Here is a 19,151-nt window from a genome sequence, read left to right on the forward strand (position 1 = left end):
CCAGCCAGCCAGTCTGTCAGCCCACAGCCCACAGCCCACAGTCACTGATTGATGCAGCACGACAGTCAAATAGTGGAATAGTGGAGTAGGGGAATATAAAGCAGCCATTGCAGCTGCCACAATGGACCTGTGTGCACTAGATGGATGTGATGGAATGAGCTCTCCTCCCTACATTTGAAAGAAGTAAGATTTGAAGTTGCAACAAACCCTCCCTCGCCTACAAAGACACCACCAATTTGGATTTGTTACTATGTTACCTGGAAGGAAGACTAACGAACTGCGCAAGGATGGAGGAGGAGGAGGAGGAGGAAGAAGGACAAGAAGGTGTCAGTAAAGTTTGAGGAGGATGCCTATTTGCCATTTAGCAGTCACCTGTCTCCCTCTTGTGGCCTCCTGGAGGCAGCTAGCTGTGCAGGCAACACGGGCACATGTTGCTGTGCAGTCAACATGGGTACATGTTGCTGTGTTGCCCTCCAAGGCAACACTGAGTGACTGACTGAGCAACAACGTCTAATATAAGGTTCTGACGGAACTTTGCGCGTGTCATAATGGGGCCAAGAAGTGAGAGCAAGCTTTATGACATCATAATGGGACCTCAGACAGACAAGCCTGGGCCCAGGCAGTGCTGGTCAGCAGGCACTGTATTGCAGGGGATCGAAGGCGTGAAGGGAGAAGGGGTGGCTTTGGGCATGCACTTGCTGCTGCTAGCAATTGTGTGCACAGCAGGAGGGCATTTGGGCGTTGCCAGGAAGGCGTTTTTATGTCGATTCCTCCGCTTTTTGCACAGCATTGTTGTGCAAGCAAAAGAAGCAAAGCATGTCTAGCTTCCTCTCTGCCCTTTTTTCACCTCCCGCCTGGCTGCTTGTGTGAGTGTGTGAGCCGGCAGGGCCCCATGGAGGTGCCTAGGAATAAGCTGAATCGCTGCAAGTGGTGAACAGCAGTATTGGCCAGGCTCTGCCAACACACGCCACTTTCGGGTTATCGCTTCTCGGCCTTCTGGCTAAGCTCAAGTGGTTTAGCCAGGGGGACCTTGGGAGTACGTCGTACCTTCGGCCTTGTGGCATTGGCAGCTTGCTGTGTTAAGCCACCTGCTGCTATAGGGGGAAGACTACGAACAAGACCGAAAAGGCGATCGATCATCATGGGTGTGATCATCGGTTATATTTCAGATGGCGAGGCTCGGATTCGTTTTTCCTTTCGTTTTGAAATGGAGGAGAGCAAGGTGGATCGGTTCCAGTTATAGTTACATAGTTACATAGTTAGTACGGCTGAAAAAAGACACATGTCCATCAAGTTCAACCAAGGGAAGGGAAAAGGGAAGGAAAAATTTCTACACATAGGAGCTAATATTTTTTTGTTCTAGGAAATTATCTAACCCTTTTTTAAAGCCATCTACTGTCCCTGCTGTGACCAGCTCCTGCGGTAGGCTATTCCATAAATTCACAGTTCTCACTGTAAAGAAGCCTTGTCGCCTCTGCAGCTTGAACCTTTTTTTCTCCAGACGGAGGGAGTGCCCCCTTGTTTTTTGAGGGGGTTTTACAAGGAACAGGATTTCACCATATTTTTTGTATGTGCCATTAATATATTTATATAAGTTAATCATGTCCCCCCTTAGTCTTCTTTTTTCAAGGCTAAATAGGTTTAATTCTTTCAATCTTTCCTCATAACTTAAATTCTCCATGCCCCTTATTAGCTTCGTTGCTCTTCTTTGTATTTTTTCCAACTCCAGGGCATCCTTTCTATGAACTGGAGCCCAGAACTGAACTGCATATTCTAGATGAGGCCTCACTAATGCTTTGTAAAGTGGCATTATTACATCCCTGTCCCGCGAGTCCATGCCTCTTTTAATACACGACAATATCCTGCTGGCCTTTGAAGCAGCTGATTGACACTGCATGCTGTTATTGAGTTTATGATTTACAAGTACACCCAGATCCTTCTCAACAAGTGAATCCGCCAGTGTAGCGCCCCCTAGGACATATGATGCATGCAGGTTGTTGGTACCAAGATGCATAACTTTACATTTATCTACATTAAACTTCATTTGCCAAGTGGACGCCCAAACACTTAGTTTGTTTAAATCTGCCTGTAATTCATGAACATCTTCCATAGTCTGAACTATATTACATAGCTTGGTGTCATCTGCAAAAATAGAAATAGTGCTATTAATCCCATCCTCTATATCATTAATAAATAAGTTGAATAATAGTGGTCCCAGCACTGAACCCTGGGGTACACCACTTATAACCGGGGACCATTCAGAGAAGGAATCATTGACCACAACCCTCTGGATACGGTCCTTGAGCCAATTCTCAATCCAATTACAAACTATATTTTCTAAACCTATAGTCCTTAATTTACCCATTAGGCGTCTATGGGGGACAGTGTCAAATGCCTTTGCAAAGTCTAAAAACACTAAATCCACAGCGGCCCCTCTGTCTAGACTTCTGCTCACCTCTTCATAAAAACAGATTAGGTTAGTTTGACAACTTCTGTCCTTAGTAAAACCGTGCTGGCTGTCACTTATAATGCTATTTATTGTCACATAATCCTGTATATAGTCCCTCAATAGCCCCTCAAACATTTTCCCCACGATGGATGTTAAGCTTACTGGTCTATAATTACCCGGGGAAGACCTAGAGCCCTTTTTGAAAATAGGCACCACATTTGCCCTGCGCCAGTCCCTTGGCACTATACCAGTCACTAGAGATTCTCTGAATATTATGAAAAGGGGGACAGAAATAACTGAACTAAGCTCTTTAAGAATTCTAGGGTGTAACCCATCTGGTCCCGGAGCCTTGTGCACATTTATTTTATTTAATTTAGTTTGGACCATCTCTACATTCATCCAATTCAGTATATCAACTGATATATTAACAGCACTGGCACCGGCTACATCAGCTGCTCTTTCTTCTGTTGTATATACAGAGCTAAAGAACCCATTTAGTAACTCTGCCTTCTCTTGATCCCCTGTGATCAACTCCCCATTACCATTATCTAGGGGTCCTACATGTTCAGACCTTGGCTTTTTTGCATTTATATGCTTGAAGAATTTTTTAGGATTTGTTTTACTATCCTTGGCCACCTGCCTTTCATTTTGTATTTTTGCTAATTTTATTACATTTTTACAGATTTTATTAAGCTCTTTATATTTTACAAAGGCTACAGCTGTACCCTCAGATTTGTATTTTTTAAATGCCCTTTTTTTGTCATGTATTGCCCCTTTCACAGAAGGTGTAAGCCATGTGGGGTTTAATTTGAGTCGTTTATACTTATTACCTGTAGGAATAAATTTTGCACTATAATAACTCAAAGTAGATTTGAAAATCTCCCATTTATCATTTCTCCCATTATTTGACATTAGTTCTTCCCAGTCTATATCCTGAATTGCAGCCCTCATCCTGGGGAAATTGGCTTTCTTAAAATTAAATGTTTTTGCCCTCCCAGCCTGCGTTTGTTTTTTACAGTATAGGTAAAATGTAACTATATTATGATCACTGTTACCGAGGTTTTCACGAACATTGACATTCCCAACAAGATCTGCATTATTAGAAATGACCAGATCCAACAGAGCTTCACCTCTAGTCGGGTCTTCCACAAACTGGCCCATAAAATTTTCCTGCAACAGGTTGAGGAAATGTCTCCCCTTTGCAGTTGAAGCCGAACCATGACACCAATTAATATCCCGGAAATTAAAATCTCCCATTATCACTACAGTACCCACCTGTGCAGCCCGCTCCATCTGTTTATATATCTGACCTTCCATCTCCTCAGTTATATTGGGGGGTCTATAGATTACACCAAAAGTAATTTTTTCAGTGTTTACCTCCCTTTCTAGTTCCACCCACAAGGTTTCAACCTCCTCACAGTCTTCACCCACTATTGTCTCTTTCACACTCGCCTTCATATCACTTTTCACATACAGACATACACCACCACCTTTCCTATTTGTCCTGTCTTTACGAAAAAGTGTAAAACCCTGTAGATTTACAGCCCAGTCATGTGAAGAGTCCAGCCATGTTTCAGCAACACCAACTATATCTATATTTTCTTCCAGTATCAAGGCCTCCAGCTCCCCCATTTTGCTTGCTAGACTTCTGGCATTTGTGAACATACACTTTAACTTGCCTGTCAGTTTTTCACTTTTATTATCAGAAATGTGATTTGACATTAATCGGTCCTTTTTATTTACACTGATGTTTTGCAACGAAAGGATCTCCTTATCTTGTTGTCTAGTCCTCTCCCCACATTCTGTTTCTCCCCCCACCAATATAGTCTGACCCCTCTCTAACCTGGCTACCCCTTTTTTTTCTACATTGACCTCCCTCCTCAGCCCTAGTTTAAATACTCCGCCACCCCAGCTAGAATTCTCTCCCCCAGCACAGCGGACCCCCTTCCATTTAGGTGCAAATCATCTGCAGAATACAGTTTGTACCCCAATGAAAAGTCAGCCCAGTGCTCTAGGAACCCAAATCCTTCTCCTCTACACCAAGACTTCAGCCATGCATTTAACTCCCTGAGCTCCCGCTGTCTTTCCTGTGATGCGCATGGCACAGGCAGTATTCCTGAGAATACAACCTTGGAGGTCCTTCCCTTCAGCTTGTAGCCTAGTTCTTTAAAATTATTCTTAAGGCTCCTCCACCTACCATTTATTCTGTCGTTGGTACCGACATGGACCACGACAGCTGGATCATCACCAGCCCCTCCCAGCAATTTGTCCACCCGTTCCACCACATGCCGAACCCTGGCACCAGGGAGACAGCAAACCATTCGGTTGAGGCGGTCTTGGCGACAAATTATTCTATCCGTCTTCCTGATTATAGAATCCCCTACAACTATCAATTGTCTTGGCTTGCCTGCATTACCATCCCGCCGACTACTAGCTGGGCTGTTCTCCCGGCTGTTAGGGAGATCAGTATCCACTAGGGCTGCCTTTTCTGAGACTGACACCCTCGCATCATCACCCAACCTGGCAATTTTGCTTGGAATGCCAGAAACCGGATCGGCCTTCCTTGTCTTTGACCCCTTTCTACTGCCCCTAACTACATTAACCCAGCTACTTACCTGATCCTGCTCACCCATGTCTTCACCCTCCAGTTCTAACCCACTAACTGCATGCTCTGTGAGCAGCAAGCTCCGCTCAAAATTGTCTATCCTCCTCAGTGTTGCATTCTGCTCCTCCAGATCTCTAATACGAGCTTCCAGGTGAACAACATGCTCACATCTGCCACAGAGATATTCACCCTGGAACTCCGGCTCCAGTCGTGTATACATATGACAAACTGTGCACTGAAGAAAACCTCCAATCTTGCTATCCATTATCCAAGTTACACCAAAACAGCGAACAATTGTCAAAGAAAAAGAAGAGTACTTACTGGGGCTTCAACTCCTCTTTTCAACTCCGGTTTTAGAACTCCACTTAGGTCACAAGCCACTTAAACCACCAAGCTCAGAAAGAGCAAGCTCAAAATGAGGTCTGCTGACTAATTTATACCACCTGTGTCCAGTTAACCCCTTCCCCCTCGTCAGCTGTTCAGCTGGAACGAATCACCTGTGTCCAGTTAACCCCTTCCCCCTCGTCAGCTGTTCAGCTGGAACGAATCACCTGTGTCCAGTTAACCCCTTCCCCCTCGTCAGCTGTTCAGCTGGAACGAATACAGAAATACAGCAACACAATACAGAAGTACAGCAACACAATCCGGTTTTAGAACTCCACTTAGTTCACAAGCCACTTAAACCACCAAGCTCAGAAAGAGCTTATCTTACTTTGTGAGAGAGATTCTTTACAAAATCTTGTTGGTGAAGAAGGAGACCATCGTTTGCATGAGGGATTCCAGGAAAGGAGCCTACATTTTGACCTTGGATTCCATTTCTGCCTGTCAAAATTTATTCAAAGTACTTAAAACCTGCAAAGAGAACCCGGAGCTCGATGGACTGACTGTAACCATTCTTTATTCTGGCGGGGATGTGCCTTTGGTGGTATGTATGCATAACCCTTTTGTGCCTGTGGATGACATTGGATTATTTCTGAGAAAATACTGTAGTAGCATAAAGTATTCGCATAAAGTCATGAACTCGGAAGATTTGTGGACTGGCAAACACAAGTTTTTTGTTAAATTGGCTGGAGATCCAGGTGGTGTTGGGGGACTGTGTCATCCACCATCAAACTTTTCCATTGGTCGTGACAAGGGATATCTCTTTTACCCAGAGATGCCTTTGTTTTGCAGGAAATGCAAGAAGTTTGGCCACACTGCAGATGGTTGTGAAAGTCCGGCTGTCTTTTGTGGTCGCTGTAATAAAGAAGGTCATCTGTCTAAGGACTGCAACACAATGGTCTGCAATGTTTGTGGAGAAGAGGGTCATGCCTTTAAGGACTGCAGTTTGCGTACATCCAGATCTTGTGCTGATCGAGTGGCTGGAAAGAGTGGCGCTGTCCGGGTTGGGCTCCCTGCTGCGGACCCAGGGGGGTGTAATCAACCTGAGGAGCCAAAACTACTGGTGGAGAAGCCAACAGTAAAGATCAATACTGGGGTGGAGCTTGTGGGGCACTCTGCTGCTGCAGCTGAGGTGGGGAGGGTACTCCCTGCTGAGGCTGTAGCTGGCGGAAAGCCCAGATCAATTGAGGAAGCCATGGAAATTGCCTCAAGGGAAACAAAGCGCAAGAAAGGCAAAAAAGATGGGGAGGAGCAACCCCTTGGAGTTAAAAGACCCTCAAAGATGAGTGCAGAAGAAAGTGATGCAAGTCAGAGACTGTCAAGGCCTTTAATACCATCAATATCAGCGTCTGATCCTTTTAATATTGAGGATTTTGTAAGTCCAGAGACACTATTGGGCTTTATATCCGAAAGTTCGAGCTCCAGCTGATAAATTCATCTATTAGATGTCATCTTTAAAATGTGCCTCACTTAATTTGAGAAGTTTGAAGAGCCCCACACGGAGGGCTGCTTTGTTTAAGTATTTGGAGTCTATGGACTATTCTATTTATATTTTACAGGAATGTGCAATTGATCACAGCCCAAACTACAGTGATATCCGGAAGGATTGGACTATTGGGCCATCAGTCTGGTCTGGGGATAACATAAATAAAAATTCAGGTGTTGGGGTTTTATTTAGAGGTTCAGATATACAAATATTGTCATATTTTGAGATTGTTCCTGGGAGGGCTCTACAGGTGAATGTCAAGTATAATGGGATAGAGATCAAGCTGATAAATGTGTATGCTTCACCTGAGAAACAAGAAACGGCTGATTTGCTTAATGATATGCAAGTTTTTATCCCAGGCCCAACACCGATTCTAATGGCTGGTGATTTTAATTGTAATATGAGTAGTGAACAGCGTCAGAGTAGAAGTGTACATGTGAGAACGGATAAAACAGGGAAACAACGTAAAAATTTTACAATAGATTTTAATCTCTCTGATATGTGGAAGAATTAACATCCCAATGACTCTGGATATACTTGGGAGAATAATGTCTGTAAATTTAGAATAGATTTTGTTTTACTATCAGATAGTGTTAAATTGAATAATATTTCTCTTTTATCTAATATATTCTCAGATCATAAATTGTTGTATGCACAGGTCACTTTACCTGGCCTGGCTGGAGAAAGGAAGAGGAGTCTGGAAACTCAATACTACATTGCTGGAAGATATGCAAATTAAAATGAGTTTATTCTTATATATAAAAAATGGAGGTTGGGTCAGTCTAGGTACGAGAGTATTCTGGCATGGTGGGAGGAGGTAAAGAAATGGATAAAACAGTTTTTTATTAGGAAAGGGATGCAAAAGGCCAGGAAACAAAACAGTGGTTTAAAGTATTGAACACAAAAATGCAGACGTATTACAGGTTAAAACAAGAGGGTTTAGAAATGGATGATGTTATTGCAATGACAAAAAGTGATATTAAGAATGTGATAAGTGCAAAAGGTAAGGAGGTGATTTTTAATGCAAAAGTGCAATGTTTCGAAAATGATGAGAAATGTTCAAGGTTTTTCTTTAAAAAAGTGGTGGAAAATAAAGGAATGATTGTCGAGATGGAAGGTAAGAAGACAAATGACAAGATTTTAGTAGAAGAACTGAAGTTTTATCAGGATCTTTTTAATAAAAAAACAATTGACCATTCTTTTACTGAAGACCTTTTAAACGCTATGGATTTAAAACTCGAGAAATCTGATCAAGAAAGTCTATGTGAGAGTGTGAGTTGACCAGATCTGTTGAGTGTGTTTAAAAGTTTCTCTAAGGGGAAAACACCAGGCTCTGACGGATTACCCGTGGAGTTTTACTTATGCTTCTGGTCTATTTTAAAAGATGATCTTATAAGTGTTTTTAAAAACGCTTTTCCATGTAAAATTCTGCCTGCTTCCTGGCGGGATGGAGTGGTTACTCTGATTTTTAAGAAAGGTGATAGGACAAAATTGGAGAACTGGAGACCTATAACCTTATTAAATGTGGATTACAAAGTGTTAGCAAAGGTCTTAGTAAATAGGATGAAAAAAGTGATCTCCAAAGTTATTCACAGTGACCAGGTATGTGGAGTGCCAGGGAGGAAAGTAAGTGATCATCTTAATCTTATCAGAGACATTTTATGGTATCAGAAACAATGCAAACAGAGAATGGCGATTTTATCTTTAGATTTTCAAAAGGCCTATGATAGGGTCTCGCATGAATATTTATTGATGGTCTTAAAAAGAATGTGCTTTCCTGATTTTATTATTGAAAGAATTGCGCTTTTATATAAAAATTGTGTTAGTCGTATTTTAGTAAATGTTTTTTTATCTCAAGAAGTGTTTTTACAATCGGGAGTTAAACAAGGATGCCCGCTCTCCCCGATACTCTTTATATGTACAATAGAGCCACGTTTAACCCTTTTAAAGAAGGATAAGATTATTAAAGGTGTGCCAATTCCTGGGAGTGGAGGACAAAGTGTCAAGACTATAGCCTATATGGACGATGTTAATATTTTTTGCACAAATGAATCATCCTTGAAACGTGCAATAAGGCAAACTGAATACTTTTGCCTTTAGATTAAACAAAGAGAAATGTGATGGCTTTGCAATAGGGGAATGGTGCAATACGGAAGTACAAGTGCAATATAATAAGATTTTAGGGATTATTGTTGGTCTATAGTGAAAGAGAACGTACAAAAGAAGATTAGTTTTTGGAAAATGAGAAAATTAACTATTGAGGGGAAGATACTTATTATGAAATCTCTGCTTTTACCTATAGTGTTATATTTAAGCATGGTTTTCCCACCGAAAGAATGCACTTTAAAGTTTTTAAATAAAATTTGTTTTCATTTTATATGGAGTTCAAAAATGGATAAAATTAAAAGAGAGGTTCTGTTTACAGCAAATAAATTGGGAGGTAAAGCTGTACCAAACATTAAGAGGTTTTATATGTGAAATTTTTTTCTATGTGTTTTAATGGTCTGCACGGTCGTATTACAGAGAAGGACTGTATTATGTTGGCTCTTAGTGAGATGTACGTTTTTTATCTTCTGGACAAAAAGAGGTTGGGACTGAGGAAAGCAAAGAGCCTTTGGAATATTCATTTAAGGAATATGTTTCTACAAGATTAAGTTGCCTTTCTGATGTCAGGACTTTGATGTTCTTTGTTCTTATCTGCTGTTCATGTTTTGCAAAATTCTTCTGATATAATGTATACTATTTTCTGAATAATTAAAAAAAAAGTAAAAAATCTGTTCTTATCAGTTTAACCCCTTCCCGCTCCTGGACGTACTATTAGGTCATGGTAGCTGTATCGTTCGCGCTCCATGACCTAATAGTACGTCTCGGGAGTAACGGCCGTTTCGGCCGTCCTCCCGACACATACAGGAGCTTCTCGGCCTTTTGGCTAAGATCAAGTGTAGTATCTGTTCTTATCAGTCCTTGTAAGGATAGATAGCTCGGAGAACCACTGGGGGCTATAAACACTAGCTTAGCGATCCAAGAGCGTTCCAGACGAAGCCGGCGACGAACTGCGGAGAAGAACCAGCGAAGACGACGATCCAGAAGGGAGAAGCCGCCATCGGGGAAGAAGCTCCGGGAGATCGCTGCCGGGAAGAAGAAGGAGAACTGCGACAGAGACCTTCGGAGAAGAGCCGCTGCTGAAGGGGATCTTTGAAGAAGCTCGGCCGCAGAAGAAGCTCGACGAGGAACCGCTGCGGAAGAAATTTCGTGGAAGAACCTCGGCCAGCAAGGAGAAGATTTGCATAGCTCCGCCCCCTTCGGGAAAGAGCTATCGAAGATCCTCCCCAAGCGACAGGAACAGCTGGAAGAAGCCATGGCCTCAACCAGCAACCCTGCCACCCAGAAGAAGAAGGCTGATGGACCAGGTGAGCCGGCCCAGGCCAGGACATCTCCTCCTGAAGCCTCCTTAAGCCAACAGGCCACCAGGAAGCCGAACCAGGCTGCTCCAACCCTGGAGCCCTGGATGAAGCAGACGGTGGCCCTGAAGCTGAAGGAGGTGGACGGGAGAGTGCCGGACATGACGGAAGAAGTGTTCTGCCAGAAGATGCTCCTGGACCAGGGCTTCGCTAAGCCGGAGACCATCAGCATCCAGGCCTTCATGACCGGGATGTTCTTCGTGACCTTCGCTTCGATCAACATCTGCAGAAGGTACTGGGAGATGGTGAAAGCGGCGAGGCCTGAATCCCCTTTCTCTCGCTTTGTGGGCAACTGCCCTGTCCAAAGAGAGGAAAGGCGGGTGACGGTCTCAATGCGGAACCCACACACCCCCGGCAAAGACATCACCACGCTCCTGAAGCGGTTCTGCACAGTGGTGAGGGAACCCACCCACATCCTGAACGGACTCGGCTTCTGGACTGGCAAGTGGTCGGTAATCGTCCGACTGAACAAGGATTCCAGCGCGGAAGACGGCCTCCAACACCTGCCCCAGTCATTCTCGCTGGGCAACTCCTACGGCCTCATCTACTACCCGGACATGCCGCAGATCTGCAGGAGATGCAGCAAGAAGGGTCATTCGGTGAAGGACTGCAAGGAGGACGCCTGCAAGAACTGCCGGGTAACAGGACACGAGACCAAAGACTGCCCGAAACGGACAATGTGCAACCTCTGCGGACAAGCAGCCCACTCCTACAAGGACTGCCCGAAGAGGGATCGATCCTGGGCAACTGTAGCGGCGAAAGCTCCGGCCAGAGGGAACCCCGCCCCAGCCAGAGCTCCAGCGGCGCAGAAGACCGGGAATAAGAAGGATGGTAAGAAGACGACAGTCCCTCCCCCCCGTCTCCCGGCCCTCCCTCGCCCTACCCTTCCCACCCTCCCTCGCCCGGCCCTCCCCACCCCCCCGTCCCCAACCCCTGTCACCCCCACTGAGGCTCTCACCTTCTCCTACCCACCCATCTCAGTGGTCCTGTCACCTGCACCTCTCCCAACCCAGCCTCCCTTCTCCCCAGCTCCAGCAGCACTAACATCTTCCCCTCCAGCTGCTGGAGTCCTCTCCCTGGAGGATTTTCCCCCTCTTGTCTCCTCAGGTGCCATCCAGAGGAAGAGAAAGGTGAGGGACAGCCCAGCTGCTGAGTCCTCAAAGCGACAAGTCGTGGAAATCTGCGAAGATTCCCTTGCGCAGCAGGAGGAAATGGAGCAGATGGTGGAGGAACTCGTGTCTGAACCTGAGGTCATCGACTTCACAACAGACATCCAGGTGGCTACAATCCTGGAACAATTTTTGTCAGAGGGCCTGCTGGATCTTTCGGACCCGCCAGGAGAGGAGGATCCGCCCGACCGGACTGGTAACTAAGGTGTATCGTTTGCACTAACCTTCTTTATTCTCCCCCATGGCTGCTAAACTTAACATCTTTAGCCTCAATGTGAGGAGTGTTAGAGATAGGACTAGATGTCAGATGGTGCTAACTTTTCTTTCCAAGCAGTCGAGTGATGTATTTATGCTGCAGGAATGTACTCTCCCCTCTTCCAGGTCATACCATCATCTGGCCAGGCAGTGGACCCATGGCCCGTCCTACTGGTCTGGTGGGGGCGACTGTAAGTCTGCAGGGGTTGCCATCCTGATTAGGGGAAGCGTATTTACTGTTGACTCTGTCCAGGAGCTCGCCTGCGGCCGCTTGTTGGTCGTAGACGGTTCCTGGGCAGGAGAGCCGATTAGGCTCATCAACGTGTACGCTCCCCCTATGAAGGCTGAGCGCCTGGAACTATTCCAGACCCTGCGGACCCAGCTCGCCACCACTAGGGCAGTGGTGATGGCCGGGGACTTCAACTGCCCCATCGAAGAGGATGGACGAAGTTCCGGCACTTCAATCAAACTGGATGTCAGTTCCAAACTGCTTATCGAGATGGTAACCGAAGCATCCTTGCAGGACGTTGTGGGCTCCATGGGGATTGGCTCTGTGAACTATTCATGGAGCCGACCCGATGGCCCACTTCGTTCTCGGATTGACTTTGTGTTCACCTCCCGGGCAGTCAAGCAGCATGGGCACTCCATGGTCCCCTGCTTCTTCTCTGACCACAGGGCCATTCTCTTCCAGGGTGCCATCGGCCACGGTTTTCCTCCCGGCCCTGGCTCCTGGAAGCTGAATTGTGCCCTGCTGGAAAGAGAGGAGGTACTGGCGGAACTTAGAGACGCCTATATTGTTTGGAGGAATGATAAAGTTTTCTTTGACAAAACCTGTGACTGGTGGGAATATGTTAAAGTTGAATTTCGTTGTTTCTTTCAGGCAAAAAGTCGTCAACAGGCGTGTGAGAGGAAGAGAGACTTCAGAGAGATGCAGCGTCAGCTGCGACCCCTGCAAGACCTCCTTCAATGCGGCTGGGACGTCAGGAAGGAGCTGGAGGAAGCCAAAAAGGGCCTGAAAAGGCACTTTGAGGAGGAATCCAAGCGAATTGTCTTTCGTTCCAAGGTGGAGAACCTGGAGAAGGGTGAGAAATGTAACTCGTTCTTTTTCAGGAAACTCCATGCCGGCCACACGCCCCTGAAGGAACTTCGAGATGAGACCGGAAACATGCATTCTGGGAAGAAGGAGGTGATGGGAGTCGTCACAGACTACTACCGAAGCCTCTACTCCCGGAAAACCACTGACCCCGAAGCCGCCGATAAATTCCTGTCAGGTATCACTAATCATCTTGATCCTGCAGGTACGGAGGCTATGGATGTACCCCTGACGGTGGAGGAACTGCTCTCTGCCGCTAAATCCTTCAGACCCGGCAGGACCCCGGGCAGTGATGGTCTCCCAGCAGAGCTCTATGTAGCGCTGGGGGACTTGATCAGTCCGGACCTGCTGGAGCTCTATGAGGAGATGGTGGTGGAGGGTAGAATGCCACCGTCCTTGAGAGAAGGCATGATCACGATCTTGTATAAGCGGAAGGGGGAGAGATGTGACCTGAAAAACTGGCGTCCCATCTCTCTCCTGAACGTGGACTACAAGATCCTCGCCAAAGTATTGGCCAACAGACTGAAGGTTGTCATCGGACAGATCATCGGATCGGACCAAACCTGCGGCATTCCTGGCCGTAGGGTGGCCGACAGTCTTGCCCTGGTGAGGGACACGGTGCATTACATGCAAAGCCGCCGTACACACGCGGCCCTGGTCAGTCTGGATCAGGAGAAGGCTTTTGACCGGGTCTCTCACGAATTCATGGGTAAGGCTCTGCGTAGGCTGCGGCTTGGCAGGTTGTTCTGTTTGTATGTTAACCTGATGTATTGCGACATTTACAGCTCGGTGCTGGTGAACGGCTGGAAGACTGACCCCTTTCCTGTATCGTCGGGGGTTAGACAAGGCTGTCCTCTTTCACCTCTCCTTTTTGTTTGTGTTATAGAGCTCTTCGCAGAGGCTATCCGGCAGAATGGAGAGATCAGAGGGATCACCGCACCAGGTCCAGGACACTTCGAGGTCAAATGCTCGCTGTACATGGACGACGTGACCGTCTTCTGCGCTGACCAGAGTTCGGTGACTGCACTCGTCCAGACCTGTGAGGAGTTCGGACGCGCTTCAGGGGCAAAAGTCAACTGCGGGAAGTCGGAAGCCATGCTCTTCGGAAAGTGGTACCTGCCTTCTCCTGCCTCCTTCCCGTTTACTATCAAGCCGGACTTCATCAAAATTCTGGGAGTCTGGTTCGGTAAGGAAGGTGCAGCCCTAAAGTCGTGGGAAGAACGCTTGGCCAAAGTCAACCAAAGGATCGGACTGTGGAGCCTCAGACAACTCACTATTGAGGGCAAAGCAATGGTCCTGCGTAACGAAGTCTTGCCTGTGCTACAATACACTGCACAGGCATGGCCCCCTCTTGCCACCGTCTCGAGGGCCATTACCAGGACTGTGTTTCGCTTCATCTGGGGCTCGAAAATGGACAGAGTAAAGCGGACTGTTATGTACAAGGAGCCCCGCAAAGGTGGGAAGGGTATACCCGACATTCCCACTCTGCTGCGGATCGCTTTTGTATGTGACTGTGTTCGTAGGACTCTGAGGACAGCAAACGGCTCTGCGGGCAAGGCCATGTCCCGCTACTTCCTCCTTCCCCTCTGGCGAGGTTTTGGCTGGGACAAGTGGGACAGCTCCTTCCCTTACAACTGGCACGCTCCCTGGTTCTACGGAGATGTCGTCCGGTTCGTGAGGGAGCATCAACTGGAGGGTCTTAAGCCCGACTTGTGGAAACCTAAGACGATCCACAAGCACATCAGAGCAAAGGACTCACTGGAGTCTGTTCCAGGGCTTCATGCCGACACGTTGGAGACTGTTTGGACTAACGTGTCATCTGGCAGGTTGACCAACGGGCACAAGGACATTTCATGGATGGCCATCCAGGGAGGACTGCCTCTTAGGTCATTCATGCATGCCCGCAACCTGTGCAAGACCCGGTACTGCCCCAGGTGCCCCTTCACGGAGGAAACATCTTTGCACATTTTCTGGCAGTGCCCCTTTGCACAGGGTCTGTTGAAAGCCTTGGAACATGAACTCAAGGACTCAGTACCCAGGAACAGACTGTCGTACCGCTCGGTACTTTATGGACTATTTCCTGGGAATACCACGGATGGAGCAATCCAGGAAGCCTGGCGCCTTATGAACTGCTTTAAGGACGCTATATGGTTTGCCAGGAACCGTCTGATTTTGCGGAGAGAGAGTGTGTCCGTCCAGGACTGCCGCAGGCTGATCCACAGCCTGCTCAGAGACTATTCCACCTGGGACAGCCCGGACGTCGATGAGGAAGAGGACTGATACTCCCCTTCCCCCCACTCTCCCTTCCTGTGTGTTGTCTTTCAATAAAGCTTCGGGCCTGTGATTTCCCCCTTCCCTATCCCCTCCTACCCACTCCCCTATCCCATCACTTGTCTGTAATGCTTTGTTGTTTGGCTTTAGTGAATGCAAGAATGTTAGTGTAGCATGTGGTGTAATGTATAGCATAGGCTAGCCTGTACTGTGTATTATACTGTCATGTTATGTTTGACGACTGTTATTATTTATTATTTGCTGCTTCATGGCTTGCGCTGCGTCGCAGTAATGTTTGTATGATGACGATTGATTGTCAATAAAGCATTTTTCAATCAAAAAGCTGTCACAGCTCCTACAGCGGGGACCGATCGCTGTGTCCCCGCTGATTAACCCCTTAAAAGCCGCGTTCTATAGAGATCGCGGCTTTTTAGGGGTTAAGCTGCTATCGCCGGCCTGCTACACGATAGCGGCCGGCGATGGTGACTATGGCAACCGGACACCAAACAATGGCATCCGGCTATGCCATAGACAGAAGCCTAGTGGGTCCTGACAACGTCAGGACCCACTATGCTTGCTGTCAGTGAGTAGCTGACAATTCTAATACACTGCACTACGCATGTAGTGCAGTGTATTAGAATTGCGATCAGGGCTTCCTGCCCACAAGTCCCCTAGTGGGACAAAGTAATAAAGTTAAAAAAAAAGTAAAAAAAAAGATGTGTAAAAATAAGAAAATAAAAGTTTTAAAAGTATTAAAAGTAAAAATCCCCCTTTTTACCTTATCAGTCATTTATTATTAATAAAAATATATAAACAAACAAATAAACTATACATAATTGGTATCACCGCGTTCGTAACGGCCTGAACTACAAAATTATTTCGTTATTTATCCCGCACGGTGAACGCCGTAAAAGAAAATAATAATAAACCGTACCATAATCACAATTGTTTGGTCACTTCACCTCCCAAAAAATTGAATAAAAAGAGATCAAAAAATCGCATGTACCGAAAAATGGTACTGATCGAAACTACAGTTCGTTACGCAAAAAATTCGTCCTCGCACGGCTTTATTGATGGAAAAATAAAAAAGTTCTGGCGCTTAGAATAAGGTAACACAAAAAGTAAATGATTTTTTACAAAACTTATTTTATTGTGCAAACGCCATAAGACATAAAAAAAAACTATAAACATAGGGTATCGCCGTAATCGTATCGCCCAGCAAAATAAAGTGAATATGTCATTTATAGCACACGGTGAACGCTGTAAAAAAAATTGAATAAAAAAACAATAGTAAAATTGCTGTTTTTTAGTCACTACGCCACCTAAAAATAGAATAAAAACTGATCAAAAAGCCGCATGCACCCAATGAAAACTACAATGGATTCCTCAAGGGGTCTAGTTTCCAAATTGGGGTCACTTTTGGGGGTTTTCAATGTTTTGACACCACAAGACCTCTTCAAACCGGACATGGTGCCTAATAAAAAGGAGGCCTCAAAATCCACTAGGTGCTCCTTTGCTTCAGAGGCCGGTGCTTCAGTCCATTACCGCACTAGGGCCACATGTGGGATATTTCTCAAAACTGCAGAATCTGGGCAATAAGTATTAAGTTGCGTTTCTCTGATAAATCCTTTTGTGTTATAAAAAAAATGGTATAAAGAGGATTTTCTGACAAAAAAAATAATTTAAATTTCACCTCTACTTTGCTCTAAATTTCTGTGAAACACCTAAAGGGTTCACAAACTTTCTAAATGCTGTTGTGAATACTTTGAGGGGTCTAGTTTCTAAAATGGGGTGTTTGATAGGGATTTCTAATATATGGGCCCCTCAAAGCAACTTCAGAACTGAACTGGAACCTAAAAAAATAAATAAATGAGGCAACACTTCGCTTCTTACATTATACTGATAATGAGCCGTGCCCACCATGAGATGACCCCAGTTTTGACCGTTTGTATAAACGGAGACCCTTATTAGACCGTTTTAGTGCTCGGTTTTCCCAAGCATACACCCCCGAGAAGTGTATTTCTATTGATGAGTCCCTGGTACATTTTAAAGGGAGGGTTCAATTCCGCGAGTACCTGCCGGGTAAGAGGGCAAGGTATGGCATGAAGATGTATAAGCTATGTGAGAGTGCATCAGGGTATACCTACAGGTTTAGGATATACACTACCGTTCAAAAGTTTAGGGTCACTTAGAAATGTCCTTATTTTTGAAAGAAAAGCACAGTTTTTTTCAATGAAGATAACATTAAATTAATCAGACATACACTCTATACATTGTTAATGTGGTAAATGACTATTCTAGCTGCAAACGTCTGTTTTTTAATGCAATATCTACATAGGTGTATAGAGGCCCATTTCCAGCAACCATCACTCCAGTGTTCTAATGGTACATTGTGTTTGCTCACTGTGTTAGAAGGCTAATGGATGATTAGAAAACACTTGAAAACCCTTGTGCAATTATGTTAGCACCGCTGTAAACAGTTTTGCTGTTTAGAGGAGCTATAAAACTGACCTTCCTTTGAGCTAGTTGAGAATCTGGAGCATATCATTTGTGGGTTCGATAAAATTCTCTCCAAATGGCTATAAAAAGAGAGTTTTCATGTGAAACGCGACAGTCTATTCTTGTTCTTAGAAATGAAGGCTATTCCATGCGAGAAATTACCAAGAAACTGAAGATTTCCTACAACGGTGTGTACTACTCCCTTCAGAGGACAGCATAAACAGGCTCTAACCAGAGTAGAAAGAGAATCTCTAGTTTGAGAAATAGACGCCTCACAGGTCCTCAACTGGCAGCTTCATTAAATAGTACACGCAAAACGCCAGTGTCAACGTCTACAGTGAAGAGGCGACTCCGGGATGCTGGCCTTCAGGGCAGAGTGGCAAAGAAAAAGCCATATCTGAGACTGGCTAATAAAAGGAAAATATTAATATGGGCAAAAGAACACAGACATTGGACAGAGGAAGATTGGTAAAAAGTGTTATGGACAGACGAATCGAAGTTTGAGGTGTTTGGATCACACAGAAGAACATTTGTAAGTTGCAGAACAACTGAAAAGATGCTGGAAGAGTGCCTGACACCATCTGTCAAGCATGGTGGAGGTAATGTGATGGTCTGGGGTTGCTTTGGTGCTGGTGAAGTGGGAGATTTGTACAAGGTAAAAGGGATTTTGAATAAGGAAGGCTATCACTCCATTTTGCAACGCCATGCCATACCATGTGGACAGCGCTTGATTGGAGCCAATTTCATCCTACAACAGGACAATGACCCAAAGCACACCTCCAAATTATGCATGAACTATTTAGGCAAGAAGCAGGCAGCTGGTATTCTATCTGTAATGGAGTGGCCAGCGCAGTTACCAGATCTCAAAAACCCATAGAGCTGTTGTGGGAGCAGCTTGACCGTATGGTACGCAAGAAGTGCCCATCAAGCCAATCCAACATGTGGGAGGGCCTTCTGGAAGCATGGGGTGAAATTTCTCCCAATTACCTCAGCAAATTAACAGCTAGAATGCCAAAGGTCTGCAATGCTGTAATTGCTGCAAATGGAGCATTCTTTGACGAAAGCAAAGTTTGAAGGAGAAAATTATTATTTTAAATAAAAATCATTATTTCTAACCTTGTCAATGTCTTGACTATATTTTCTAGTCATTTTGCAACTCATTTGATAAATATAAATGTGAGTTTTCATGGAAAACACAAAATTGTCTGGGCGACCCCAAACTTTTGAACGGTAGTGTATGAAGGAAAGGCCACCCCCAAACCAGACTGCATCCTGGACTACAATAGGTACATGGGAGGGATGGACTTGTCAGATCAAATCCTGAATCCCTACAGCGCCATGCTGTGAGGTATAAGAAGCTGGCCGGGCACATCAAACAGATGGCATTGTACAATGCGTACGTGCTACATCGATGTGCAGGCCAGAGGGGAACTTTCCTGGAATTTCAAGAGGTGATTATCAAGAACCTAATCTTTAGGGACC

General features: G+C 45.4%; 1 protein-coding gene and 1 pseudogene across 1 annotated transcript; both read left to right on the forward strand.

Moving 5' to 3' along the window:
* Positions 1-7,866: 7,866 nt before the first annotated feature.
* On the forward strand, positions 7,867-15,471 carry LOC142652566 (uncharacterized). The gene is made up of 3 exons (XM_075828216.1): positions 7,867-8,193; positions 12,498-13,077; positions 13,786-15,471. The coding sequence occupies exons 1-3, from the start codon at positions 7,867-7,869 to the stop codon at positions 15,177-15,179; spliced, it is 2,301 nt and encodes a 766-aa protein (XP_075684331.1). The 3' UTR covers positions 15,180-15,471.
* LOC142654564 (U2 spliceosomal RNA) lies at positions 9,831-9,932 on the forward strand (annotated as a pseudogene).
* Positions 15,472-19,151: the final 3,680 nt, after the last annotated feature.

This window comes from Rhinoderma darwinii, chromosome 5 (genome assembly GCF_050947455.1).
Source record: "Rhinoderma darwinii isolate aRhiDar2 chromosome 5, aRhiDar2.hap1, whole genome shotgun sequence".
Classification (NCBI taxonomy): Eukaryota; Metazoa; Chordata; class Amphibia; order Anura; family Rhinodermatidae; genus Rhinoderma; species Rhinoderma darwinii.